The sequence below is a fragment of the Pungitius pungitius genome, chromosome 12, assembly GCF_949316345.1.
Source record: "Pungitius pungitius chromosome 12, fPunPun2.1, whole genome shotgun sequence".
Lineage (NCBI taxonomy): Eukaryota > Metazoa > Chordata > Actinopteri > Perciformes > Gasterosteidae > Pungitius > Pungitius pungitius.
Genome location: NC_084911.1, coordinates 19,674,016 through 19,701,207, shown reverse-complemented (window position 1 = coordinate 19,701,207; position 27,192 = coordinate 19,674,016). Strand labels below are relative to the sequence as shown.

General features: G+C 47.0%; 5 protein-coding genes across 8 annotated transcripts in view; 4 read left to right on the top strand and 1 right to left on the bottom strand.

Moving 5' to 3' along the window:
- The first annotated feature begins 404 nt into the window (after positions 1 to 404).
- LOC119220357 (pleckstrin homology domain-containing family F member 2-like) lies at positions 405 to 1,799 on the top strand. The gene is made up of 2 exons (XM_037476301.2): positions 405 to 642; positions 959 to 1,799. The coding sequence occupies exons 1-2, from the start codon at positions 405 to 407 to the stop codon at positions 1,501 to 1,503; spliced, it is 783 nt and encodes a 260-aa protein (XP_037332198.2). The 3' UTR covers positions 1,504 to 1,799.
- A 2,256-nt stretch (positions 1,800 to 4,055) lies between these two features.
- On the bottom strand, positions 4,056 to 6,376 carry si:ch211-40k21.9 (THAP domain-containing protein). The gene is made up of 3 exons (XM_037476300.2): positions 6,112 to 6,376; positions 5,395 to 5,527; positions 4,056 to 5,160 (listed from the first exon to the last, which is right to left on the bottom strand). Exons 1-3 carry the CDS (start codon positions 6,174 to 6,176, stop codon positions 4,570 to 4,572), a joined length of 789 nt encoding a protein of 262 aa, XP_037332197.2. The 5' UTR covers positions 6,177 to 6,376; the 3' UTR covers positions 4,056 to 4,569.
- Positions 6,377 to 7,170: 794 nt separating this feature from the next.
- On the top strand, positions 7,171 to 12,871 carry LOC119220353 (WW domain-binding protein 11). Its single transcript, XM_037476297.2, has 12 exons — positions 7,171 to 7,357; positions 8,026 to 8,112; positions 8,240 to 8,271; positions 8,367 to 8,460; positions 8,674 to 8,870; positions 9,132 to 9,265; positions 9,512 to 9,678; positions 9,780 to 10,016; positions 10,090 to 10,224; positions 10,316 to 10,597; positions 11,323 to 11,508; positions 11,737 to 12,871. Exons 2-12 carry the CDS (start codon positions 8,049 to 8,051, stop codon positions 12,369 to 12,371), a joined length of 2,163 nt encoding a protein of 720 aa, XP_037332194.2. The 5' UTR covers positions 7,171 to 7,357; positions 8,026 to 8,048; the 3' UTR covers positions 12,372 to 12,871.
- Positions 12,872 to 13,061: 190 nt separating this feature from the next.
- Positions 13,062 to 17,052, top strand: ddx47 (DEAD (Asp-Glu-Ala-Asp) box polypeptide 47). Its single transcript, XM_037476299.2, has 12 exons — positions 13,062 to 13,232; positions 13,419 to 13,512; positions 13,781 to 13,969; positions 14,056 to 14,127; positions 14,278 to 14,396; positions 14,674 to 14,745; positions 14,874 to 14,990; positions 15,070 to 15,216; positions 15,728 to 15,865; positions 15,964 to 16,034; positions 16,141 to 16,270; positions 16,691 to 17,052. Exons 1-12 carry the CDS (start codon positions 13,101 to 13,103, stop codon positions 16,883 to 16,885), a joined length of 1,476 nt encoding a protein of 491 aa, XP_037332196.1. The 5' UTR covers positions 13,062 to 13,100; the 3' UTR covers positions 16,886 to 17,052.
- Positions 17,053 to 17,307: 255 nt separating this feature from the next.
- The window catches only part of LOC119220044 (myosin-10), a 38,542-nt gene continuing 28,657 nt past the window's right edge, over positions 17,308 to 27,192 (top strand). For 2 of the 4 annotated variants that reach the window (XM_037475654.2, XM_037475651.2), the window contains exons 1-3: positions 17,308 to 17,685; positions 18,485 to 18,861; positions 22,656 to 22,812. In XM_037475654.2, coding sequence (XP_037331551.1) covers positions 18,517 to 18,861; positions 22,656 to 22,812 — 502 coding nt within the window. In that variant the 5' untranslated portion in view covers positions 17,308 to 17,685; positions 18,485 to 18,516. The remainder of the gene's footprint in view (positions 17,686 to 18,484; positions 18,862 to 22,655; positions 22,813 to 27,192) is intronic. The other 2 variants (XM_037475653.2, XM_037475652.2) reach the window with 1 other exon arrangement.

Below are 27,192 nucleotides of genomic sequence, written 5' to 3'. Positions count from 1 at the left end.
TGCATCTGATGGCATGTTGATGTCTTTCACTATAGGCTCAAGGAGCCTGCTTCATGCAGGATGATTTATTATTTTATGTCATTCAGTGAGGAAAAACTGTAACTTGTGTAATAACAGCTGTTTCTAACAGTGTGGTTCGATGTTTAGTCCACAGCAATGTTTTTGACCTTTTTAATCTTATCTAAAAAGCATCTATGTCAGATAAAGTAAATGCTACAAAAAAAAGTTTGACTGAAATCCAAACACAACAACTCAATTCCCACTTCAAATCCCTCTCACTTCTTGTTCAACGGGTTCTTCTAGAACGTGCAGTGAGCCGTGCGTCACTCTGGCTCCGCCCCTCGCATTTTGTCGTCGTCAAAACACAACCCCGGCGCCGCGGCGGCAGTTTGCTCGGCGCGGCGATGGACCTGTTTGACAAGCTGAACCGCGGCCGCATCCAGGCTGTGGAGCATTCGTTCGGCCCGGCGGCGGCGTCCCTGTCCAGGCCGGGCCGGGTTCTGATGGGACAGGGCCGGCTGATGAAGCAAGGTCGACGCAAGCCCGAGCCCAAGGTTTTCTTCCTCTTTAACGACGTGCTGGTGTACGGCAGCATCGTCCTGAGCGGCCGCTGGCACAAAAAGCAGAAGGTCATCCCTCTAGGTAGGACTATGTTCAATAGTACTATGTTCAATGCCAACTACCAGCACCAAACCAACGAGCTCCAGTGACCCCACTGTTTGACCCAAAAGAACTTGCAGGGGCGATTTTCTCACGGGTTTCAGATTTCCAGATTTTGTCCAGTTTGGGCTGAAATGTGCATGCGATACCTTCAACTCCAACTCGTGTAACAGTTGTTGGAGTTGTTTATGGAGCTTGTGCATTACACTCTAACTTGATCAGAACTTCTGAAAACTCGTGCATGAATTTGGGTCTGTGCGGTTCAGTTCTGTAGATCATCTGCGATGTGTCGTTTCAGAGGGCCTCAAGCTGGAGGACATGGAGGACAATGAGACATTCAGGAACCAGTGGCTGATGCGCACGCCTCGCAAGTCGTTCTTCGTGTCGGCCGCCACGCACGAGGAGAAGCGGGCCTGGATGGAGCACATCGAAGAGTGCTGCTCCAACCTGCAGCAGGGCGGCGGCGGCGGCGGCGGCCCGGCCGGGTCCGCGTTGGCCGTGGCCTGGATCCCCGACGGGGCGGCCTTCAAGTGCATGCGCTGCTTCAGCAAGTTCAGCCCCACCAAGCGTCGCCACCACTGCCGCAAATGTGGCTTCCTGGTGTGCAACGCGTGCTCCACGCAGCGAGCGGTGATAGAACACATCCACCCCACCAAGCTGCTGAGGGTGTGCCGCCCGTGCGCCGCCAGGGAGAAGGAGGACGACGAGGCAGGAAAGACCCGCACGGAGGTGCCAGAGGAGGCGTGGTCCAGTGACGAGGAGGAGAGAGCGGGGGGGATGCCGAGCGACGCTTACAGCGACTGGCTGGTTTCACACACTGTGGACACTGTGTTTACCCCATGAGGCACCGCAGCGTCCTGGAATCCAAGGCAAGAGAGTCTGGTTTAAAGTTCAAAACCTTGAAAAAGTATTCTGTGAGGTATTTCACTTATTACCCATTTAATGATGTCATCCCTGAGTATTATCAATTATTACAGATGTTATCAATCTGTGGAAAACACCATTATCTTCTTAAATATTATTTGATGTCAGAGGATGTTGAGAAGAACAGTGGATGCCTTTATGAAACTGCACTGTTAAAGTTTATACATTTTCTAAAAATAATAAAGCGCTTTCAAAACACAAAGCTCTTGTGTTTTTTGAGATTAGTGAGTCAGGGGCAGCGATTTATCTTGTATTCTCTTTATTATTGATAAAATCTTTCAGAGTTTCAGAGGTCCTCGTTATGAATTATTTATGTAAATCGTGTACAACTTGATATAAAATGTCTACAATGATAAAGACACCAAATAGTGAAGTGATGATGAAATAACATTTCATAATGGAGATTTGAGTCAACTGGACCTGTTTCTGTCAGGGTGAAGGGGGCCGCTGTGAGTGTCCTGGTGTGTAAAAATCAGAAGAAATGAGTGAACGTAACACACGAGAAAAACCTTTGAGTTTAGAGAATCGCCTAAAAAAGAATCACTAACCAAGTATTAAGCACTTTAAACAGGCTAAAAACACATGTACAATCATCCATGTGCTTCATAAACCCATGTTCATGTTGGATGACTGGTTTTAAAACCTGTCTGACCACTACACACAGAAAGGAATTTCCTGCAGGGGGAATTTCCATGAACTACCGGAACGGTTTGAACACATGGTGAGAAAGTGTTTTTTGATTAATCAGACATTTGTGAACTGAAACTGACATGTTTAACTTTCAAAAACATCACGTGCTCTTTTCTCTCATTTGAAGCTTCTATTTTAGACGAATGCGCCATAATAACTCTAGAATATGGACTAAATGAAAAGCTGTATGGAGACCCTAAGTGTGTAAAGTAAGGCCCGGATGAGCTAGTTCATTAAACAGCATCGGGACCGGTCTGTGTGGGTCACATCCCTCCGAGGACAACACCCTCCCCTAAATAACGGTATGCAGCCCACATGTATTACACTGCATCCTAAATATGCGCTCCAGTGCAGTCTTTGTTTGGGAGAGTCGGCAGTGAGGGCTGTCACAGCAGGCCATGCGCACGTCTCCTGCATGAAGGCGTCTTTGGCTTTTGGGTTGCGGGACAAACGTGTCTCGTTTCGTCAAAAATGGGTATCGATCTTGATTTGACCTCGTTAACGTGAGAGAATGTGCAGTCGAGGTGTCATTAAATCCATTAAGTATTTGCCGATGGGAACGACAGCAATTTTCATAACTTGATTATTTGATTATTGGGGAAAACCCTTATTGTTGTTATTGTTGTTGCTGAGTCTGCTGGACTGTAACAGAAGGCATTCCTGCCACCTGGTGTCACATTGGGCTTCTGCAGCTTCAGAGAAGCAGCTCCACCCGACCTAAAAGCTCCGTGAGACTCCTGGACACATTTTGGGAGGACTGTCAACTCAGCACATCTTTGTCCTGCACCTGCAACGGGTTTCCTGTCTGTAGCTTATGAGCCGAGGTGATGTGCTTTATTGAAGCTTCACTTCACGAGCAATGTTTGATCATTGGTGATCAAACCAAGCACAATATTTTACAATTTCATTTGATCAGAGTGTCCGTGAGTTGAGGGTTGACGTCGCAGCTAAAGTCACAAGTCCTAACTCCTCAAGCAAGCTTCTTTGAAGCATTCCAGGTCACAGACTTCACAGAGGATCAAGCAGGACGCGAGGAAGGAGGACCTGAGGAAGGAGGACCTGAGGAAGCAGGACACGAGGTATGAGGACCTGAGGAAGGAGGACCTGAGGAAGCAGGACGCGAGGAAGGACACAGGTGCCGCGTTCTGTTGGACTCTTTATGCACTTCTCTGTTAATGTAGCAGTCAGCTGTTACATGTCTAGAGTCCCACTCGGATTGGACTCAGGTAACGTCCTTCCTCTGATTAGCATTTACGTTTATACAATCAAGTCAAAAAATGAAGGAGGTTTAGGCAACATCCCCCCCCCCCCCCCCTCTTGTAGTTGAGTGCTAAAGTTCATCCCAGTAACAATCCCACTCAGTTTCAGATATGTAATAAAAGCTGTAAGAGGGAGAAGCAACTGAAGAACACCCCCACGTTTGTTGGATTGGATGATAAACTGCTTTGAATGCAGTTTAGTTGAATGATTGACACTTTTATGTCTCTTTTCCGAGCTGATTTCTGATGCATATAGTATCGAGTCGTCTGTGTAGTAAGAGGCTGAATACTGATTCGACTGAATGGAGGTCTGCACCATGCGTCCCTGTGAGTTGTGCACGTGGAGGGGGCCTCGGCCCTGCACACGGTGCCACTCCTCTCTGCACCGTCAGCGGGTGGAGGAGCCCTCCGCCCTCCTGCTGCTTCGTCCCGTCACGGCAAAAACCTTTTAGAAACATAGAAGCAGCCTCGTTGCTGTCTAAGCAAAGCAGAGAGACTACAAACAGGACTCGATTGCAATGCTTTGTTGATCAAATTAAAGACTATTGGCCAAAAGTAACACAATAGTTGTGGTTTATTGTAATGTTGTAAAATGTATTCTTCGGGAGAAACAATTAAATACAGTTGTTTAAATATGTTTTTATAGCATTATTAGGAAAGTAGAGCCCTGTGTGCTCTAATCATGAAACTTAGCTATGAGCAGCTTACAACCTAACACAACTAAAAACACTGACAAGATTTATTTTTATTTTTATCAAATAACAAAATACAGAGAAAATCTTAAATAAAATACAATAATTTATTTACAATTCTTTTGAAAGTTTGTGGAAGGATGGCTTCCACGTACATGACGGCTCGGAGACAGTGATGGAAAACGGAATAATATAAATAGTGACTTCTTTAAAAACGAAAAACTGGTAATCAGCCATGAAAATTGCAATTAGTGCATCTCTACAAGAGACCTTTATCACGGACAGACTTGTGAGTGCAGCTTCGTCCCCGTAGCCCTGAGCTCACAGCCCCTCAGGCACCTCCGTTACTTGTGAACCGCTGCAAGAGATTTTTCAACCGCATTCAACTTTTTCTTTAGAGTCTTGGTCAGATTCTTCATGGACGAGAGTCTGGACTTCATTCGCCTCGTCTCCTGGCACTTTAACTTCAGCTTTTTGTGAGCCAGGACCAGCTGGTCTTGTACTGCGTCCACTTTACGCTTCAGTGTCCTGGGAGAACCGGAAACAATGTAGTTGTGATCGGTGTCCACGTAGATCTGCTCCGGTTTCAGGCTCCGGTAGCTGTGATCACGCAGAGCGGATTGCGGAGTAATTCTGGTCGAACCCTCTGTATCGTTGTCGGAAATGACCTCATCGCCTTCACCGCCGACGATCACCCTGACGATGTCGTCGTCGTCGTCGAGGACGACGTCCACGGGGTAGTTGACGACGTCGTCATCGTCCTCGATGGGCGCTTGCTCCAAATTGAGGATGTTGTGATACGGTTCGTCAACGATGTTGGTTTTTAAACTCAGCCTCCTGGTCTGTGTGATCGCGTTTGTTACATCCTCGATCAACCAATGGTTTTGAAAGACAAAAATAGTAGGCACAGCAGTCTCCTTCAGCCTCCTCTTGCCCTAAAGACGAATAAATAAGACACCAGTACGTAAGCTGTTATACATATGATTTCTTTTATTTTTAATTTGGTATTTGGTAATTAAAAGGAGCTGTAGGATTTAGTGACATCTAGCGGTGAGGTTGCAGATTGCAGCTAAAAGAAATCCCCTCTCAACACCTCCTCCTATGTAATGTTTAATTGTAAAATGGTTGGGGAAACACCGCATTTAGTGCACCTCAATGTACCCGTCTACCTCATTGTCTATGAAGAACTGATCCTCCTTAAAGTGTGTACTGCACAGACGTGAACTTTTAGATGGGATCCAGTTCTTTCTTCGCACATTCAGCAGCCACTGGTTCAGCCTTGCATTATCGCCAAAAGGAAACCTGTTGGAAGGGAAAACGACAGTTAACTGTCACAAGTTCGAATTTAATTTAATAATAAAAACAGTGTTGAAAAGTGCATATAGGAAAAAAAGAGGCATCAACAGGGAGGAAGTAGATTAGGAAGTATAGAACCAAAGGGTAAACAACATGTAGTGAAGTTATTTCAAAAGAGGGAGATTAGGGAAGGTAGGGCAGCTTTTATTTGTGCAGAAGCTGTGAATCATGAATTTGACAGAATGCACAAACTTTCACAGCGAGAAACCTCGTGCACGCAGACTCCTCTGAAATCAAAGAACGGCACAATTCGCAAAAACATTTTTTGTGAAATATCAAAAGCTGTAATTGGCAGTCGCCGCCTGAGGCCGCTTGTGCAGTTCTACAAATGACCGGCAGGGGGCGGCGACGCGCCTTCGCTGCGTCTCCTCCACCACTAATGTCAGCAGTAGAATAAATGTTTATTCACACACAAACATACGCAGAAGCCAGAGAGCTAAGTTAGCCTGGTCAAGGAGGGAGGACGTTAAATAGTAAATTCATTGGGATGCTCATTTCAGCTTAAAAGACCCAAATGTCTTGTTACTTACCTGAAAAAATTAACGTCCGACCCCTTGGCATGTCTTTTGGTACAACCGTAGGCCGAACAAGACATCTCACACGGCAATCCGAACCGTGACAATCAACTTTAATGACCTCAAACCGGGGCGTGAAAGGGTTAAAGTTCTTGGACGGAACCACGGATGAACCCCGAGGGGCCGCGTGGGAGAAGAGAAGAAGAAGAAGACAACACCGGGCCGCCCGTGACAGGCGGACGAGGCATTTGGTCGGGTCTGGAAAGTGAAGCCAAGGCGGAAGTGCGTTAAACCCGCATTCTGCCAGCGGGCCAATGAGGGAGCAGCGACTCTGGTTGCAAAAGAAAAAGTCTCCTTCTTCATGGTCATGGTGGCTCGCAAACTGCTTTATGGCGCATTACCGCCCCCGGGTGGTGTGGAGTGGTGATGGGGACTCTGACAGGCACTGATAATATCAAGGACAAGAAAAGTTAATAAGAACGAGACAGTAGGTTATACTCTCTCCCTCTCTACGTCTTTTTTAAAATATATTGAAAGAAGATGGATAGCACTTCACCCCAGAACCATTTGAAAGTTGTGTAACCTCAGATATTTATCAGTTTTTTTCTCCCTTTTTAATAAAGTTATAGAGTATGTTTCCTCATTGGGATTCTGCCATTTTTCATAATATACAATTAGTTGATATTGCTTCTTAATGGAATATTTAGCTAAATTGACAACAATAGCTAACATAAGAATTTCCAAATGATCATACAGGTTTAACAATTAGCGAACAATGTTTTTATTTGTCACATCACAAGGTACACTATCCTAATATCCTAATATCCTAAACTATTTTGTTTCAAACTCCCATGTGTGAACACCATAAGACGCTACTTCAAAATATCACACTTCTCAGGTGATCGGAAAATTTTAATTAATCACTTCAATGCTAAATACATATGGTTTATAATTAATGTTTATGTTTATTTCTCTCCTTTGTTTTGTCAATATAATCAAATCAAAATGTATCTTCATCTTTAAAAAAAGAAAACCACGGCGACCTTTTTGATGACGTCAGTAAATTAGCCCCTCCTGCCTGGCTGCGTCAGTAAACATGGCGACCGGCTAAAGCAGCCTGTACATGCATTCATTCGCAAAGGTGTTGAATTTATCTTCCACAGCGTAGCGTTACACAATACTTTTTACTTGAGTTTTATTTGTTGTACGGAAAGGTGCGTGTGTGGGGCGTTGTGCTCTACGCAATTTACCGGAAATAAAGGTAAAGTTCACTGTTCTCCACCTTTGCCGCTGTTGCTGCTAACGCGGCCCTAGCTAGCTACCAGAGCAAACTAACGTCAACAGTTAGCCCGACGCTAGCCTACAGTTAGCATCTGCCATCCAAACGCTGCATGGTCCGCTATAAGCAGATATAACTGTTCGATATCTATCACATATATGATTCGATCAGTTTTGTAATGTTTGATCGTCAGTAATGTTAAGTTAGTACATGGTAACGTTATCTTTCAGTGAGAGAGAGACGTTAGATGGGCTTCGCTCGTTAATTACGCTAGCTGTGCGCTTCGTTGTCGAACTAACCTTCCCAAACTATCACTATTAACATGATTCAACAAAGCGCAACCTTAATGCTTATGTTATTTAAAAATGTATCTCCAGTTATAATACTTAAGTAATGTAAATGTAAGGTATGAATAGGTAACAAGCTTGCATATGTAATTAAACGAAGTTAAATGGAGCTGAAACGTCTGGTTTGGGGGCCTCTTTGAGTTGATTGTGAGATTTAAAATATCCCATGAATATGTTTGTATTAACTCAGTGGACAAAGATGGCTATGCTCATTTATAACATGCAGTACCAGTCAATAGTTGGACACACTTTCTCTTTCAACTGGTACTGTATTTTGATTTCTGGTATTGGATTACTTGGCAGGGTGAAGAAGACGCACCGGCAAGATGGGGAGACGTTCAACCTCCTCCACCAAGAGTGGGAAGTTTATGAACCCCACCGACCAGGCCAGTAAGTACTGACCATAACCAACAGCGGGTACCGGCCTCCTGGATAACACCTGCACAGTCATTACTTCAATGTTTTCCAGTGCCAGAGCAATAACTATCAAAATCTTGTTTTGCCACCTCTCTTACAGGAAAGGAGGCCAGGAAAAGGGAGTTAAAAAAGGTAAGAATTGTCTTCAAACATACTCACTTTTGATGTACACTTTGACTGTGGTGGTGTTGATAAAATGTTTCTTCCTTATATAATATTTTTTATAGAACAAGAAGCAGAGAATGATGGTTCGAGCTGCTGTTCTGAAGATGAAGGACCCCAGACAGATCATTAGAGACATGGAGAAGCTGGATGAGATGGGTGAGGGGGCTAAATTTAAATATAAAGGTTTATGTCTGACTTTCATGTGTCTCTAAATGGGTCTAATGTACCCAATGTACTATCATTCTAACTGCAAAGTTAGACTGGTGGCCTTGTTTTATAGTTTGAACTAGTTTAACTCATTTAGCGATAACAAAAGGTCATCAATTCCCAGTTTTGTTAAAATGTTATGCTTTTGTGGAACTTCAACAGAGTTCAACCCAGTTCAGCAGCCCTTGTTGAATGAGAAAGTGCTGAGGGACAAGAGGAAGAAGTTACGCGAGACGTTTGAGCGCATCGTCCGTCTCTACGAGAGGGAGAATCCCGAAACCTACAAGGAGCTCCGCAAGATTGAGTTGGACTATGAGACCAAACGAGGGCAGCTGGCTCTCTATTTCGATTCAGTCAAGGTGTGTTTATATAACGTTACATTTGTATGAATTTGTTTTTTTGACGGTTACAGATCAACATTTGTATACATAAAAAGGAAACATATTGTTGTTGCAGTCATGAAGCTCCATAGGTGTTACAATAGATTTTTATTTTTATACACATTTCTAAGAATGAGCATGTTTGTGCAGAACAGTGTTAAGTCCCAACACTTTTTTCACATTGCTTAAGCTTTTTGGTGATGCTATTTACTAACCTGGGTTTCATGTGCTCTTTTTCAGAATGCAGAGTCAGTGGAGGTTGACAGTATCCCTCTACCAGATATGCCTCATGCACCCTCCAATATCCACATCCAGGACATCCCACTGCCAGGAGCTCAGCCCCCCTCCATACTGAAGAAAAACGTCACTTTTGGGTAGTTATTAACATCTGCACACAAAGCTTAATTAAGCCAATTTTCAACTGTGAAGTGCTGAAGGTCTATGAGAAAATCCTAGACTTTGATTTATTATCTCAGTGAACATGAGTTTAGGGTCTCAATCAACATTGGTTTCAAAAACCAACACAGGGACGGTCTCAAGCCCAAATAATGCTGCTGAGTGGTACTGTGGCACCGAGGTCATTCTTCTGTGTGGGAATTCTGTTTTTATGCATCCCTCAGTAAAAGCCTTCTGTCGGCGTCTTCTGGACCGTTTTTGGCAACCGTGCCAGGTGTGCCACGCTTACCTCCAGGGAAGAAGCCCCCTGGACCCCCACCTGGGCCCCCGCCTCCACAGGTTCTGGCACTGTACGGCATCCCTGCTCGACGGGCTCATGGCACAGACGCAGGTCCTTTAAATAAATACAAATCTTTGCTGTCAGTGTTGCAGCACACATGTCTGCCTGGCGCCCCCCACTCATTCATTTTCTTCTTTTGTCTTCTTGAATAGAGCCTTCCATTCCCGGTTTAGAAAAGGACTCTCCGATGGAGTTGGGAAGAGATCGGGACAGCGGCAGTGAGAGTGACAGAGATCGGGATGATGTGGACGACGACGAAAGCGACTCAGAGGAGGACAGCGAAGACGAAAAAGAGGACGGAGGAGACGGAGACCTGAGAATGAGTGTGGACAAGGTCGACGATGAGAGGGAAAAGGAGGAGGATAGGGACAGAAAAGAAAGACATGCAGGTTAGTGTGTTTTTTAAAAATCGCTTTGAGCTCTCGACTTATTCAATCTATTGATGAATGTTTTCATGTTTAGTTACTTTAGGTCGCAGTGTGAGGTTTGCTGATATGCCGCCAGAAGCAATCCACGAAGGAAAGAAGAAGAAGAAGAGGGTTGTGAAGAAGACCAAGGCCATTACCCCACTGCAGGCTATGATGTTGAGGATGGCAGGTACAGTAATGCTCCATACTTCGCTAGCAGACTTTAATTACTATTCCTGGTGACGTGGCACTGTATTTATTTTTTTTGCTTTTGTCTCCAGGTCAATCAGTACCTGATGACGAAGAGGAGGAAGAGGTAGAGGAGGAATACACAGATGAATCGGACAGCTCGGACATCGAGGACAGGGGACCCCCAGGGGAAGCCCCGCCCCGCCTTATTGCTAATCAGCGCCTACCCCCTCCGTCTGGGCCGGTGGGACAGCAAGGCCCTCCACACCTGCAGGGTCCGCCGATGACTGGGCCTCCGCCCCTTGGTCCGCCCCCAGCTCCTCCCATGAGGCCTCCTGGTCCACCCTCTGGCCCGCCTCCAGGTCCACCACCAGGTTGGTTGCTCCAGCTCTGAACTCAAGACTAAACCTCTTATCCTTTCTGACTCTTAACTGCACAAAGTCCTGTTGGACACAGGGATGAGCTAATTAGGATTTGTTTCAGCAACGTCAGTGGTGTCACATTTGTCAATATACTGCTTTTCTGTGATATACATACACACAGGGACGAGGGAGATGCAACACCCAATGAACGTAGTTTCTACTGCCTGGGTTACCTTTTTGTTTCTGCACCATGCATGAAACTGCTGGCACAGTGACTCTCTAGATGAGCCAAAATATGATTTACTTTTAGTTATTGGCAAGTAATCATTTCAAGTGTTTTGTGAGAATAATTTTCTACGCTACTAGCCCAGAGTGGCTCACATTACATTAATAATTCCTTATATTGCTGACTCAGTGAAAAGAGTTAGGTTTTGTTTTCAGTGGGGTATCCATTCATATTTTTATAATACCGTGAAATAATACCCTCACAACAAAAACAAAACATTTAAATTTCAGGTCATATTGGCCACAGCCATTAGCATGTCATGGAAATATGAAGGCGAAATGCCACTACGGATGGTCCGACGCTCAACTTTGCTGTTCTCACAATTCAAAGATAAGATGGCCTTTTGTTAATTGTGTAACAACGGTTTGTTATTTAAAAAACGTAAAAAGGGATGTTCCAGAGGAAAAACAAGTTATAGAAACGCTGTTTACATGAAGCATTCTGTCTTCAGGTGCTCCGCCGTTCCTGAGGCCTCCTGGTATGCCTGGAGGCATGAGGGGTCCAATGCCGCGTCTCCTTCCTCCTGGACCTCCACCGGGTCGGCCCCCAGGACCCCCACCAGGCCCCCCACCTGGTCTCCCACCAGGCCCTCCACCACGAGGACCCCCTCCCAGACTCCCTCTGCCTGCTCCACCAGGTAGGCATGTGTGCGAGCATGGACATTTGTGTAGTACTTTCAATCCCATTGTGAACCGCCTGGCTTTATGCTGTATATATTATCGTGTATGTACCAACACACCCTGAGTAAACGTGATGCAAGAAAAAAGCAGAAATATATTTCTGTATATTTGCATGCTTAATGCTTCAAAACGGTGGAGTGGCGTAGAGGAATGTCATGTGTTTCTCTTTAAAACAACTTTTGCAGGTATCCCTCCTCCGCCCCCAAGAGCAGGAGGGCCCCCGCGTCAACTCGCCCCACCGCTTTCCCTCTTTCCTCCACCCCTCAACGCCAACGTGCTCAGTGCTCCTCCAAACATCGTCCAGCGACAAAAAGGCTCGGGGCCCAACCAGGACGGGTCACAAGGCAATATGGGGCCCCCTTCCATGTCAATGCCCATGCGACCGGGCATCATGCAGATGCCTCCTCCACCAGGGACGGCGCCCGGGCACCACCACACAGCCACCATCGAAAAGCGGCCCAACATCACCTCCGTCGCAGGAGGCGGAGGCGGCCTGGCTGCAGGCGGCGGCTCTGGCGGGGCCACCATCTCTGCCAAACCTCAGATCATCAATCCGAAGGCGGAGGTTACTCGCTTTGTACCCACGGCACTGAGAGTGCGCAGGGACAAGGGCGGAGGCATGGGAACAGGCGGGCACCTGGAGAAAGGAGGAGGTGGACGAAGGGGAGACGATGGCGGACACGGGCAGAAACAGCAGGCCGCAGCTGCTTCGATGGGCTTTGTCCACCACGTCCAGATGGGTGCCGTGTCTCAGTCCAACGTGAAGACTAAAGACCAGATGTATGAAGCCTTTATGAGGGAGATGGAGGGACTCCTCTGAGACTCCTCTTGTGCCCGACATTCAGCGGGGGTTCAACGGTGTGTTTGTTGTCCGTGCAGCGCTCTAGACGTAGCTTTGTTCAAGGCAGTCAGCTAGATAGTTTGTTTTCAGTCACACAAGAGCCAGCAATGATCTCCTTGTGCTCATCTTCATTTGATTTGTATTTGTTGTGTCATGGACTGTGAATTTGATTGATCAAAAATCTGATTACATCTATAATTTGGTAAAAATGATTTCGGTTCTTAAAAGGAAAACTATTCTCTGCCATTGAAAACATTGTCTGCCGAAGATTTTTTGTGCTTTTTGTCCCCCGTTTTCAGTCCATTTATTTTACTTAACACTGGTCTTTTTTTCCAGCCACAGCATTTTGTATGATTGTTATTTTATCTCCAAAACATGTTAAACATTGAAATAAAGGTGTGCAGTGTTTGTCAACCACTGACAAAAAGACATGTCTGAACAATTTGCTCTACTGCGAAATAAATACTTTTTACCTCATGCTTCAGTGTGATGTGGTAAAAGAGACAGTAAATAGAAAATAATTACACATATTTTAGTGAATCTTGTCCGATCGGCTTTACATGTAGTAGTTTAACAAAACCAACGTTTTCGTGGGGGCGTCGGTGTGCCATCACGTGTTGGAACAACATTTCCCATCATCCATTGCGGCTTGAGCTCGATTTTTCGCTTCTGCGCATTGCGGCGCTGACTACACGTTGAGCGGAAAGCATGGCGGACGACGTTGTGGAAAACGTGAACCCAAACACAGAGGAAACGCCTCAAGATTCGTGTAGTACGGATGTTATCGAACATCTTGATGGCGGCGAAAACGAGGTGACGGTGAAGAGCTTCAAGGAGTTGGTAAGTCCATCTCACAGAGCGCGAGGAGGCGACATCTCTTCACCAACAAAACAAGCAGCGTAGCACCCTGTGCTAGCTAAGCTAGCTGCGTGAATGCCTGCTAACGTTATCAAACTACGTTATACGTGAGTGAGAGACGATGTCGGCCGCTTTCAAAGGTGTCTGCTCTGTCTTCGCCTTCCACAGGGCGTCACCGAGGTCCTCTGTCAGTCATGTGATCTGCTGGGATGGAAGACTCCGACAAAGATTCAAGTAGAAGCGATTCCTGTAGCCCTGCAAGGTGAGTGATCCCAGTGGCTTCGTTCTGTCGCCTCTCTCCTTCGGGACAGGTTGATGCTGAAGGATAAGCAGTGTATAAGTACTCCTTTCAAAGTAAAAGCCCGGCGTCCGAAATGTGCGAATATACAGAACAGTGTCCCTGGTAATTATTGGGGGGAATCCTCGACTAAAGTGCAGTTACTTGTATGAAGGTGTGCATACTTCATTGTGCATTGTTGCTTTGGTCCACTTCTCAATGCACATAACTTCTATCACGTTTGTACCTGCAGGGAAAGATATCATCGGCCTGGCAGAGACTGGTTCTGGAAAGACGGGGGCCTTCGCTCTGCCCATCCTGCAGTCCCTGCTGGCTTCGCCCCAGAGGCTCCATACCCTCGTCCTCACCCCCACCAGGGAGCTGGCGTTTCAGATTGCTGAGCAGTTCGAGGCCCTGGGCTCCAGCATCGGCGTCAAGTGTGGTGAGTGAGCCAATTCAAGGTTAATAACTTGTTATAATGCTGATGACTTTCACAGATTCTGTTTCTAAAACATGTCTCTGCTACAGCTGTCATAGTCGGAGGAATCGACATGATGTCCCAGTCAATGGTGTTGGCTAAAAAACCGCACATTATTATTGGTAAGTCCAAAAATCAAACCATACAATCCACGATTCTCTGCATTTCTGTGTATTTAATTTGCTGCACTGATGTGCTGCTTGTTCCACTCAACGATGGCATCGTTTGTAGTTTAGTCATTGATGTAATGAAGTGAACAAAATGTGTTACAGCCACACCTGGTCGCTTGATCGACCACATGGAGAACACGAAGGGCTTCTCCCTACGAGCTCTGAAGTTCTTGGTCATGGACGAAGCGGACCGAATCCTGAACATGGACTTTGAGACTGAGGTGAGTGAATTCAGTCCATGCAACAGTTTCAACCTGAATTGTACTTTAAGGAACATAAACGCTTCACTCAAACATTGCAAAGAAAAAAGCAAACAACAGAGTTGGATTAAATCTGTCAACGGATGAACTGATAAGAATTTGGAAGTCATGTGACCTCATAAAACCATTTTCCCCCCACAAATTCACATGCTAATGTGCCAAATATGACAATTTCCCTTTTGACCCCGAGGCGGTAATTAGAGTTCCTTTCAAGACTTTTTTTCTCTTTTTCTTCCAGGTGGATAAAATCTTGAAGGTGATTCCCAGAGAGCGGCACACCTACTTGTTCTCTGCCACCATGACAAAAAAGGTAGAAAAAATTGTTACTGTGCAGCCTGACTTGGGGCTGCTTTAATTCAGATTTTCCTGGACAATTACTACTAATGAACAGACACCCAGTCATTGCACCACTTGTGACATTATTTAATTTGGTTCCAGGTCCAGAAGCTACAGCGGGCCGCTCTGAAAGATCCTGTAAAGTGTGCAGTGTCCACCAAATACTCCACGGTGGACAAACTGCAGCAGTATTACATCTTCATACCATCAAAGTACAAGGTAGGGCCCCTTCTCCCGCCCTGTTTAAATGTCTGAAACCACATACCACAACTGCGTGATAGCCGTGTGTTTGTCGCAGGACTGTTACCTGGTATCCATCCTGAACGAGCTGGCCGGCAACTCCTTCATGATTTTCTGTGGCACGTGTAACAATGCCCAGCGGGTGGCGCTGTTGTTAAGGAACCTCGGCATCACAGCCATCCCTCTTCACGGCCAGATGAGTCAGGTTAGCCCGTCAGGAAAACCCTTGGGCTTTTCTCTCACTTGGATGAATCAATGTGTTATTTACATTGGTGATGATGTAATGCAATGGTGCAATGCACAAGTAGCTATTTGCTTCCTTCCTGTTATTTGAGGAAAACCTGAAAAAATGTTGCTAATGCTGAGTCCTTCCTTCTAAACACCGTGACTCATAATATCAGCAAGCAGCATTCTGCAGCAAAGCTGTAAAAATGAATTTCTTTGGACATTCTGTAGATGACAAATTGGGTAAAAATTATAATAAGTAGAACATCATTCCTGTGCTAATGATCACATTACAAGATGGGGCCGTGACATTTGGGAATGATGTGTGGATGTAAACTGCAACCGCCAAGACTCTAGTTGTTACTTCATTGTAACAACTAGACCACACTACTGCACCACATTGTATATGCTGCGTTCATATACTCACATACTGCAATAAGCTTTTTGAGAAAACACCCACTTGACTTTGGATCTTTCCTCCAACTAATCAGAACAAACGCCTTGGAGCACTGAACAAGTTCAAGTCCAAGTCTCGATCGGTGCTGCTGGCGACCGACGTGGCGTCCAGAGGGCTGGACATTCCTCACGTGGACTGCGTCATCAACTACGACATCCCCACCCACTCCAAGGTACGTGGGTGCTGGTGTTCAGCGCCGCCGGGTTGTTGGAGGATTTCATGAGTTTGGGTGGATTGTAAATGGATCTTTGGATCTGTCCTCCCTCATAGGACTACATCCACAGAGTGGGACGAACAGCCAGAGCCGGGCGGTCTGGGAAATCCATCACTTTTGTCACTCAGTAAGAAATGCCTGTGGCCACACGTTTTAATGTCTTGATATTTTATGAGTGGAAACGAAATCCGTAGTACTTCATTGCATCAAACTCAACCGTTCTGTTTCCTCAGATACGACGTGGAGCTTTTTCAGCGGATCGAAACCCTCATTGGGAAGAAGCTTCCTGCCTTCCCAACCCAGGAGGAGGAGGTGATGATGCTGGTGGAGAGGGTGAGCGAGGCCCAGAGGTTTGCCAGGCTGGTAAGTCGTGACTTGCGTGTTTCATAAGTCACCAGATTGATAGAAAAGCTGTTTTGTAGTGTGCAAAACAGATTGTTTAAAGGCCCTCTTTAGTCAACTAAACGCCCCAGGACACACTGGGAAACAATGGGTGCAATACTGTCCAATAACCTGTACGTCCTCTCAAAGATGCATAGAATAATCTATATTGTGAGGGATGTACTCAAGGAAAAGATAAAAGGGACACATGTTTATTGGTATGAAATATTGTAACTTGGTACAGGTGATGTTAATAATGAGTTTGTGTTTAATGCTTTTGTAAAAGTGAACGCCTGGGAAAGGTTGGGGGGAGTATCAGGAGCCACTGACAGATTGATGTCATATCTGAATTTTTATTGAAAAATACAAAGATTCATGGGCCACAAAAACCTTCTTCTACAGGAAATGAAGGAGCAGGGTGAGAAAAGGAAAAGACCCAAAGGAGGAGATGGAGACCAGGATGACACAGATCAAGCAAGCGGTGTGAGGAAGAAAGTGAGAGGCGGGGAGGGAAGTGGAGGAGGCCGAGGAAGAGGAGGAGGAGGAGGGGGGGGGATGAAGAAGAGGGGTGCAGCAGCCTGGAGGGGAGGACGCTGAAGCCTCCTAAACAGATTGTACATAACAATACCTTTTCTTGTTTTTGTTGTAAAACTTTATCATGATGTCTGCATTTAGTATAGGAGGTATTTAATTACAGAAAACATGCTTTCCCTGCCTCTCTGTGAGATTCTTTCATTTGTAATAAAATGACACTGTAAAACATGTGAATAGTGTATAATTGCCAGAGAGAGAAAGAGACATAAAGGACATTTGTCAAGTAAAAGATGAGTAAGTACGGTACTTTTATTTTTGGAAATTACTCGTGATTCAGGTGATGAACACTTTCACTAATGAGCATTAATTATTGCATGCATGTAATTGGGTCACAACTTAGAAGGCTGGTTTCTATCAGCCAATCGCTGAGCAGGGTGAGAGCTCGCTAATGGAAGCCCAATTAGGTCTTAGACTCCAGCCGGTGTGCGCCATGCAGACATGTTTCATCATACGTTGGTCGTGCGTGGGGTTTTCCTTGCGTTAACAGAGATAGTGATCCCCCCCGCCCCACGTCCCCCCACACACTGCTGTAGTGGGTCGTCACGGTGAGGCGTTATCAATGTACGCGGTCCGGCGTGGGGGCGGGGAGCTGCATCGGTCCAGTCCGCTCCGCTGAGGAGGGGCCCCAGCGTGGAGGTGGCACTGTGCGCATACCAGGAGGACCCCCCCCCCCCGCTACACGCCCCTCGCTTCATTCAGCAGCGAGGAGCAGCCGCGCGCAGAGGGGGGAGAGCTCGCACTGACCGCTGGGTGAACAGGAACCGGACCCGGACCGCAGCTTCCACCGACTAACGACACACCAGGTAAATGGACTGTTACCAACCTGCGGGGACCGGTGAGGGGGTCTGAGGGGGGGGGGGGGGCGACATGACCGCTCGGGTGGAGGTGTCTCTGGAAACTTAATAACATCAGCTAGTGAGTTCAGACCCCTTTTTTAATGCGAGCAACCTAGTTGACCTTTTTCCGTCCAGATGAGTGGACAGTTTATTACAACATTATTACAGCAAAGTCTCACTTTAATCTGTAGTAAACATTGCTGCAGCTGGTATTAATAATAGATTATGGATGTATATTTTATATGTTTTGAATGACTGAAGTTAACGTTGGTTATTGTCTATCGTAACGGTCGTTCACCCGGTGATACCGGGACTTTTAGCTGGCGTTATGACGTCATTACTTAACATAATTCAGATGCGCGGGTTCAGCTTGATACCGCAGATATCAATCCATCCTTCGTGTGTGTTTAAACCTCATGCTCACTACGGGGGGTCGTTGTCCATCTCCCGGGGCAGCGTGGTACCGACGGCGCTCCGTCCCGTTACATCCGCCGCGAGGACACCGAAGCTCACGCACTATGCGCATTATTTTCGTCACACCGACGCTCACAACCCAGCGTGGACCAACTTTGAATTTGCATCCCTGTGTGGTTCCCTGAACTGGTGACCTGTCCTCGTCACGTGGTCCTCTGCTGCATCGTCACACCGGGGGGGGGGGGGGGGGGGGGGGTGTCATTACATCAGTCGCATGCTCATCTGCGGGGTGTTTATTATTCATAACCTGTGACGTCTACGGTACCCATCACTGCACCCTTGTCCGTTCCAGGTGCCCACGTTGCTCTGGTAAACCCCCAGAAGATGTCTCATCGCAGTGGGCAAGAGGACCCGGAGCGGTACCTGTTCGTGGACCGGGCCGTGGTCTACAACCCGGCCACGCAGGCCGACTGGACGGCCAAGAAGCTGGTGTGGATCCCCTCGGAGCGCAGCGGCTTCGAGGCGGCCAGCATCCGGGAGGAGCGCGGCGAGGAGGTGCTGGTGGAGCTGGCCGAGAATGGCAAGAAGGCGACGATCAGCAAGGACGACATCCAGAAGATGAACCCGCCCAAGTTCAGCAAGGTGGAGGACATGGCCGAGCTCACCTGTCTGAACGAGGCGTCCGTGCTGCACAACCTGAAGGACCGCTACTACTCTGGGCTCATATACGTGAGTGAGGCCCGCATCCCTCCGGCTACCTGTGTTCCTGTCACCTGTGTAGTCGCCACGCGGAGATTTAGGCTCCTCTGATTGTCCCAGCTGTGGATAGAATTTCCCCCCTAGCTGTTGTAATGTAAACAATGAGTCTGAACTTGGAAAGTGGAGATCCGATGCGTCATTTTCTAGTTTCAGGGGCCGAGCATTGAGCTTTTGGCGCTTCTGTATGAACCCTGACCGAACACATGGCCACACAGCGTGCGTGACAGACCTCACTTGTCTTCTAACCATTGCCAGACCTTCACCTCCACTTGATTGTCTGTCTCTGGAGCCTCTGTGTTACAGATTGGTCTAAAAACCATCGATCCTGAGCCAGTAGTGACGGCGCAGATCACATGACCACCGCACAGTCAATCAGTGTTTAAAAAGTTTAACGTTTTTAAATCTATTCAGCTTGTAAAGTCGTGGTATCTGTGGTCTTTACATTCGCCCGGTCCGCGTCTAGTTTCTTAACTACACATGGGCATTGGTCACAGCCCTCATTATCCACTTCCAACACAGACTGGAGGCTCCGCCGTGCTCCAGATGGGATCTTGACCCATTTCATGACGTGTTTTTCCAGGAATAGAATGTGGGTTGGTTAATACCTGGAGAGGGGATTGTAGCACTTGTAATTTATCCAACAGATGAAAGCGAGTCCAGGCCTGTAAGATAGTGTCATGTGACACATGGGAGCGTTTCTGTTTAGTCTTATACTTGAATGGTTCAGTGAAAGTGGGATCAACCTTTTCAATGTGCCGGTCCTCCCAGTCCCCCCCCTCTTCTCTCTTTACACTAGAGTGTCACAGTTCCTTCATTCTACTTCTCCATCTACCCCCCTGGCAAAGAGAAATGGAAAACATGTGTCCGACGGTGTTGGTTTTCTATCAGGAGAATCTCCATATTCCACCCCCCCCCCCCCCCCGCCATGTTTTAAACGTTTTCCAGCATATTTGACTTACCCCCCCAGAGCTCAGCTGCATCTCCTGCAGACATAATATAATGGCTCCCCCAGGCTGTGTTCTCAGTTGGAAGTGGTTGGGAAGACTTCATGTCTGAATAGTAAACTGATCACCGCCCCCGCTCCACACACACACACACACACATTAAAGTAATTATCAACAACAACAGCCACATCTGACTCGTATGGTGTGACTGAGCCCTCTCACTGGAGTATTTCCTCCGGCCTCTAAAACCAGGTCACCGCTGCTTTTTCTCTTTCTCTCTGATCTATGAGCGATTCATGTATCCGACACCGGCTCCTTCCGCCTCTCTCTCCTCCATCGGGGGGGCTTCATCCAGGCTACGTCAGTCGGACCCATTGTGCCGACACATGTAGTGCAGCAGCTTTAGGGTCCCGGCCTGCTGTGACTCACAGGCCAACAGCAGTGCTACGCCACGGCGGCGGGGCCACAAGGGGCCCTCTGTGTCAGTGGCTGAACCTCACCTGTTGGAAAGCCTCAGCATTCTTCCACGTCTGTCTCCTGCTGGCCGGCCCACGTCAGCTCCGCCCCCCCCCCCCCCCTCCCCTCTTCAACCCTTGTCTCACTGATCCCGTCAACAACGAAGTGGACATCATTGCGTCTTTATTCAATCCGTACTTTGAATCACAGAAATACTTGTCTTGGTGTATGTAAGCCATCTCTCAACACGAGTTAAAGCCACGCGTGGGCTCATTTGCAGGACCCCCCCCCCCCCGCCCCCCCCAATGTAACCTTTGACCTTCCGTCTGCTTTTAATGTCACCATCATTTTTACGTAACCTGAGCATGTAAGCCTCGAGCTGCTTCTGATCCATACTTCAGCGTGAAGGCACCGCACTGCAGCACCCACACACCTCGGGGGCCCCCATCATTCACAGAGCAAGAATGTCGCCCTCGTTAAAGCTGGAGAACAGCGGGCGTCCCGCTGCTGTCAGTGTGATTTAACGCAGCGCATTTCAGCGCATCGATCCGATTTCAAAGCCCGGTCGGGAACTATTCGCCAGCGTGGTTATGAAATCGCTCCAGTGGGAGTGGCCGAGGTCTCGTCTCCTCCACGCGGATCGATGGCGCCGGAGAGGTGCGTGTCCACGTGTGATCGGGGGCGGCAGATGGGGGGGTCGGCTGTTGCCCCTGCTGTTGCCCTTGTGTTGTTCAGCTGTTTCTAGGCCACATCCCCTCCCTCGGATCCGATTTCACTGTGGAAATATCACCTTCTCTTTCTCAGGCTGGGCCTGGCGTGCGTGGAGTTGTTCGTGTACGGAAAGTCGTAACGCATGCTTTCAATCACGGTTATATTTAGAGATGAGATTATAATTCTCAGGCAACACCAATAAATAAAAAACCCAATAATGAAATCCATTTGAACGCTGGAGACTACTTCATGCATCATCATCATCATCATCATCATATAGACGTGATGCACCAAATTACAACGACCCCCTTGAATCCCCCAGGTGGACTGAGACAGTCCAAAGGCCCCGTGGTCCAGCTGCCCCAGTGCTGCATGGGACAGAACAGAGCACCCCCTGTTTATAGAGGCTCCAGTTTCAGGATGAAGGGGAAATCAATTTTTCATTGGACTCGAAAAAAGAGAGAGTGGAGAGTTAGAATTTCATCTGTGTGTCTCTGTTTCTCCTGGTTCACTGTTTGTTGCTTCTCTGCTGGGTCGGGCCCGAGGGAGCTCTGTCAGTCCGCTTCAGTCTGCCTCCCCCTCCTCCCCCGTCGCCTTGTTTTTGCATTTCTTGTATCAGTGTCAGCGGTACGGAGCATCATTTGCTGAGTGCTGACTGATGGCCTACCTGAGCTGTTATGTAACGGCTACAACATGCCGTCTGCCCCCTTTGTGGGCCCATCTGTGGCTGCTGAGTCACTCATGGCCCCGACTCGGCCTTGGCTTTAATTATCAAGCAGGTGTCACAGTCTTTGATAACAACAGATCACTGCAGGTCATTGTTTATTCCATCTGGTTATGACTCAACTTAATTATGGTATGATGCTGTTTATTGGCTGCGGGTTTAACGGGATGGATCGCTTTTAAACTTAAAGCTTCTTTAAAAAAAAAAAAGAAGAGAACTTTTGCCTTTAACGGAAAATAGATGTTTGCTGCTCTAATAATGTTCAGTTAGCACCGGGGGGCTAGCAGCGCGTACCTGTGGTGCGAGCCCCCAGGATGAGCCTAACACGGCGGTGATTAAAGGAAGCGGCTCCCTCTCTGTATTCTTTGCAGAGGGAAGGCAAAGGCACGACGGCATGAGAGAGAAGCATCGCACCGCCGGGGCCTCTCGCTCATTCCTGGCCCTGTTTGGGAAGCGTTCACACCGCACTCTCTCTGGGGGGAAATCTTTCTAATTACACGGCCAAATGCAACACCACAAGGCGGGAAGTGTGCTGTGAAAGCCTTTGGCTGCCACACAAGTCTGCATAATATTCATACTATCTCTGGAACTCCTATCTGGACTCTTTCTGTTGATTCTGTTCAGATTTGGTTTCTAGACTTTCTAATCAGTCTGGTCTGTATGTATCTGCTTGCCCTGTATGATGATGTAAGCTCCTACAGGCTGGTCCAGCCTCCCTGATATCATGCAGACATGGTGATTCTAGTGTTTTCACTTGATTGAGTCTGCCTATAGAGCTTATTTAACGGGAGTTGAAAGATGGCCGTGCCATGCAGATATGTTTTTATATTTTTGCAATATATCACAATTCAACTGTCAAACTGCAGGGACCCGTTGTTTCGGACCCTTTTTGTTGACCATGTTTGCCTGTTTTGTTTGCTTTATTACAGACGTACTCTGGCCTATTCTGTGTGGTCATCAACCCCTACAAGAACCTGCCCATCTATTCAGAGAACATCATAGAGATGTACAGAGGCAAGAAGAGGCACGAGATGCCTCCGCACATCTACGCCATCTCAGAGTCTGCGTACCGCTGCATGCTCCAAGGTAAGAGGCACCGCCGGTTTAACTGTTCCTCCTGCTTTCACAAAGCTCCACACTACAGCGTTTCCTGATGCCACCTCATGGATCATTAGAATGATCAGGTGACCGTTCAGTTGTTGTCATCACTTAGTGGTGATTTTAGCTCACTAGCAGGCGGCCTGGGGTCCGGCTGCTTAGTGCCAGGAGCTTAGTGTGTCAAGTGTGTGAAAGGTCACAAGGTCAGATGGGACGTGACATCGTCGATTACGTCTGAGAGGTCTGCTTACAGCCAAGGGGGTCAAGTAGGAGACTCACTTATCGGACAGGTTATCCATCTGGTTGATTCAAGAGGCTGTTCTTCATCATCATCAGTGTTGCTATTGCTGGGCATAGGATTGAAGGACTGAGGTGTTAACTTGGGTTCTTCATGCTAAACTTGCTTTCAGGATAATGGGCGAGTGTTATTCTTATGTAACCCTCTGGCTCTGTGTTTCTTTGTCCAAACTGTGAACAGATTTATTTTCTGAACTTCTTCTTAAAGCACACAAGTTCAAAACACAAATATGGCATGATTTAAGAACTTCAGATTTGTGCAGCTGTCCATCACAATGTTTGTTTTTTTGCTTACAAAGAACATGATAATGCAGCTGTACCATTAAAACCAAACCAGTTACACTTTCCTTTGTGGATTCATTGTAATTTATCACAGTTTCTGACATTTCTCTACTGTGTGTGAGAGACTGTACATTCGACCATTGTCAGCCTTTAGTTGGTCATTATATATATAATATATAATATGTATATAATACGTACGCCACCGATTGTCTGGTTGAACTCTTCTGTACGGCTCCACGGGTCACTGGTGCTGACTGGCCTGCTGGAGGCTCCCAGTGTGTCGGTTTTCTGGACTGGTCTCAGCAGGCTGGATCTCCACACAGCTGAGATTTCGGGGTGAGCAAGGCCAGGGAGGAGTGGTGGGAGGGGGGGGGGGGCGCATATCACATATACAGATTTGTCTCTTTTTACTGTACTTCTCTTACTTCCTTAGCGCACACACTCACTCCTCTTACCTGATTATCACAATGCGAGATGTTGGCCTGGATGGTAGGACATCTCTCCTGTGCCATCAACCCACCATTAGCTTTAGTTTTTTTTAGAATGAGGTCATCGCTGTCCAGCTTTCCACACCACGCTCTGCTAAATTCTGCGAGATGAGTCATCGTCACAGTCGACCGAGCAGGGGTGTGTCACCATGGTTACCTGTGCGGGTGTCTCTCTGTGTGTTGTGCACGACCGAAATAGCCTCCCCCCTGGGATCTGAGATAGAGGTGTCACAGAGGTGTCACTCGGGGAGCGGCGGTGTATCGGACGGCAGCAAAGACACACTTTAGTGTGTGTTATTGACCGAATCTCCTTTGTGCGGCTAGTGTCCCGTTCGGGGGGGGGCGGACACTCGCCGTTTCATAATCACTGAAGGCGCTTTGGTCGCCTTTCACTCAGTGAACTCAGGAGGACTAGTGTGTGTAATGTCCACCTTCTCATCACTCCTTCATGTCAGAATACAGTCTTGCTTACCTGGGCCTCTGTTTAACCCTTTATTTCACCCCTAAACCAGTCAGAACCAAAGGGCTTATTTACCCACTCGTGTCTGCATGTTTAACATTTCTTGTCTCTCATGTCTTGAGTTAATTTTCTGTTCCTGGCTCACAAGGCTGTTCCCCAGGAACAGGACAGATGAAGCAGGTGGCTCTGGACAGTAGTGTGACTGTGTGTGAGAGATATCTCTGCACATCTGCACCTACACGGCAAAGCAGCAGGCCTCTGTTCACATGAGTCCAAGGGGGTTCCTGCACGTGTGCAACACTTTTCCAACGGACGAGATGAAATGACGATTGCCGATCTTTGGTTTGAGGCTTGAGTTGACAAAGAGATTAGAAAAGCACGTACTGCATTGGGGTTTTCTTTAGCTTAATGCCAGTTTTGCAACTCCACCCCGTGGTCCGGATTCTGGGTGAAACACAGATGGCCCTGTTGGCACAACTCTTTCAAAGAAATGTCCAAGTAAATAGAAGACAACACCACTCATTTTTCACTGCAGAGTGTGGATAACAAACATTTTCTGACATTGCGGCCTAAGTGCTTCATGTGGTTGTGAGATTGTGTGTGGGTCACTCTGGAACACGAGCCCATGTTACTGGTCCAACTGAGGTGGACTTGCTGTTTGTGTGTTAAACTGCACAGTTCAAAACAATACTTGAGGTGAAATTGGGCTAAAATTCTGGGTTTAAGACCATGAAGAGGAGAGGTAACTGACTGGTCAGTACTGGCGTGACATTGGTGGCTCGCTGTTACTTTTCTCTGTTTTGATTTAAACTTTTTGAATAGTTCTACTTACAGTGATGACAAACTTATGGGGTGCCAATTTGATTTCCCCCCACTTTCACAGGTCTTCTCGGTGTGGACACCATGAAACGAGGCCTGTGTGTGCACTAAGTGTTCTGGTATTTGCTCGCTTTGCCAGATTCAAAAGCAGATGTTTTTTTAGTTAACACTTAATTAAATACCATTCCCATTACTTGTGGAGGGACGTAGGCATTTTGGCCGTGTTGGGAGATGTTTCACTGACCTTGTTATCAGTTGAAGAAACAAGCACCAAGATGAACCAGAAAGTAGTGTAAATGGTGCTTTTTCCCTTTACACAGTAGCAGTTACAATAGGTCCTGTAAATATCAACTTAAAAAAATAATGTAATCAAATAAATAACACTATCTATCTAATAGCAAAACAAGTTGCATTATAACAGACACGTTCCATGCAACAGCAAACGTTAATAAATGTTTTCTTCTATCCGGGAGCAGCATAAACAGTCTCTGTTCAGTAGTAACTATAAATGTAAGAAGCTACATCAACGCTTTGATGTTCATAGTAGGCAGTAACATTTTTAATGAACTCATGCTTAAAACAAATCTTAAAACGATATGCAGTGAGAGTCACATTCTGTATTTTATTTCCAGAACCATGAACTACAGCCTGCCCTTAGATCTGAAATAACTCCAGCAGAGCAAGAAGGAGAAAGAGGAGGAAACACAGCAGTCCGACAAGTGGGAAATGTCTTGGAACACCGGGACAAGATGGAGAGCTGCTGGGGGGGGGGGGGGGGGGCATTAATACTGAAGGGGATAGGGGGGGAAATGGTGTTAATGAGTGAGCAGACCGCTACAGATACAATGAACAGGATTGGTAATGGTGATGGAAGAACAAACGAGACAGTACAGAAGGTGAAGAAGAACAGTGGAGCACGATGGAGTCAGGCTGAAGTAAGAGGGGGCAGACGGGACAGAGGTATGGGGGAAACGGGGCAGAGGGGGCGGCCCGCATTGTGCCTCACAATGGGGGCTTTGTGCAGTCTGATGGGGGCTGGGACCAGGGTGCTGTGTGAGAGTGTGGAGATGGGGGGGGGGGGGGGGGGGGGGCTGGGGCTGAAGAACTCTTCCCTGTGAAATGATGGGGCAGTGAGGCCCGAAGGAACACGTGGCTGAGTGACAAGACAGGTGTATGTGTGTGTGTGTGTGTGTGTGTGTGTGTGTGTGTGTGTGTGTGTGTGTGTGTGTGTGTGTGTGTGTGTGTGTGTGTGTGTGTGTGTGTGTGTGTGTGTGTGTGTGTGTGTGTGTGTGTGTGGACTTGAATATCATGTTCACCAAGACTACATACAACTGTAAAATAGACAAAGAAAGTAAAGGCCTGAAAATGCGTGTTGTTGAAAACAAAATAAAAAGTGAGTTAAAAAAAGGGGACTTTCAGAAAAATGGGGAGGCCTTTTGAAAGAAGATGGTTGCATGACTTAACCACAGACACACAACATGTTTAATGGCAGACATCTGTGCAGGTCATGCAGGATGAAGTCATATTTCTGTTGGGGGATAATGCATCAGGTCTGATATATGGTTACGTTCCTCCCCACATGCTCTCTGAGCCAACCTGGACGGGTCTCTGATGGGGGAAGCTGTTTGTCAGGAGTCGTGCACATGCATGTGACAGTTTTATGGAAAGAAACTAAAGTGTCTTGGCTTTCTTTAGTCGTATATTTTTTTAAGCATTTTTTAGATATTACAACTCCTCAGTATTCAGGTGAGCTGCAATCCATCCGCGTAGACGCCGCTTCATATGACTGTGTGTGTTTGCTGTGATGCCAGGTCCTGACCCAGTGTGTGTCTGCAGTGCCCTGGTTCTTGGAGAGTGTTGTAGCATGGACAGCAGCAGCCTCGGCACCTTGGATAGGGTTTCCTGCCTCATGCCCCTCTCACTGACACCCAAAGCGCTTGGTGTACCGTCACTCTGTTTAATGAGGTAATGATGTTGTGTGTATTTATGCATCTGTAAACTGGTCACATTCAGCTAAATTCC

What these genes read in the sequence shown, in the direction of transcription:
- ddx47 (XM_037476299.2), top strand. Translation starts at nt 13,101, where the DNA reads ATGGCGGACGACGTTGTGGAAAACGTGAACCCAAACACAGAGGAAACG. An exon ending in ACATCCCCACCCACTCCAAG is followed by an intron (nt 15,866 to 15,963) that starts GTACGTGGGTGC and finishes CCTCCCTCATAG; the next exon opens with GACTACATCCACAGAGTGGG. An exon ending in TCCATCACTTTTGTCACTCA is followed by an intron (nt 16,035 to 16,140) that starts GTAAGAAATGCC and finishes CTGTTTCCTCAG; the next exon opens with ATACGACGTGGAGCTTTTTC.
- LOC119220357 (XM_037476301.2), top strand. Translation starts at nt 405, where the DNA reads ATGGACCTGTTTGACAAGCTGAACCGCGGCCGCATCCAGGCTGTGGAG. An exon ending in GCAGAAGGTCATCCCTCTAG is followed by an intron (nt 643 to 958) that starts GTAGGACTATGT and finishes GTGTCGTTTCAG; the next exon opens with AGGGCCTCAAGCTGGAGGAC.
- LOC119220353 (XM_037476297.2), top strand. Translation starts at nt 8,049, where the DNA reads ATGGGGAGACGTTCAACCTCCTCCACCAAGAGTGGGAAGTTTATGAAC. An exon ending in TATGATGTTGAGGATGGCAG is followed by an intron (nt 10,225 to 10,315) that starts GTACAGTAATGC and finishes TTTTGTCTCCAG; the next exon opens with GTCAATCAGTACCTGATGAC. An exon ending in CCCTCTGCCTGCTCCACCAG is followed by an intron (nt 11,509 to 11,736) that starts GTAGGCATGTGT and finishes CAACTTTTGCAG; the next exon opens with GTATCCCTCCTCCGCCCCCA.
- si:ch211-40k21.9 (XM_037476300.2), bottom strand. Translation starts at nt 6,176, where the DNA reads ATGTCTTGTTCGGCCTACGGTTGTACCAAAAGACATGCCAAGGGGTCG. An exon ending in TCGGACGTTAATTTTTTCAG is followed by an intron (nt 5,528 to 6,111) that starts GTAAGTAACAAG and finishes CCCTTCCAACAG; the next exon opens with GTTTCCTTTTGGCGATAATG. An exon ending in AGTTCTTCATAGACAATGAG is followed by an intron (nt 5,161 to 5,394) that starts GTAGACGGGTAC and finishes ATTCGTCTTTAG; the next exon opens with GGCAAGAGGAGGCTGAAGGA.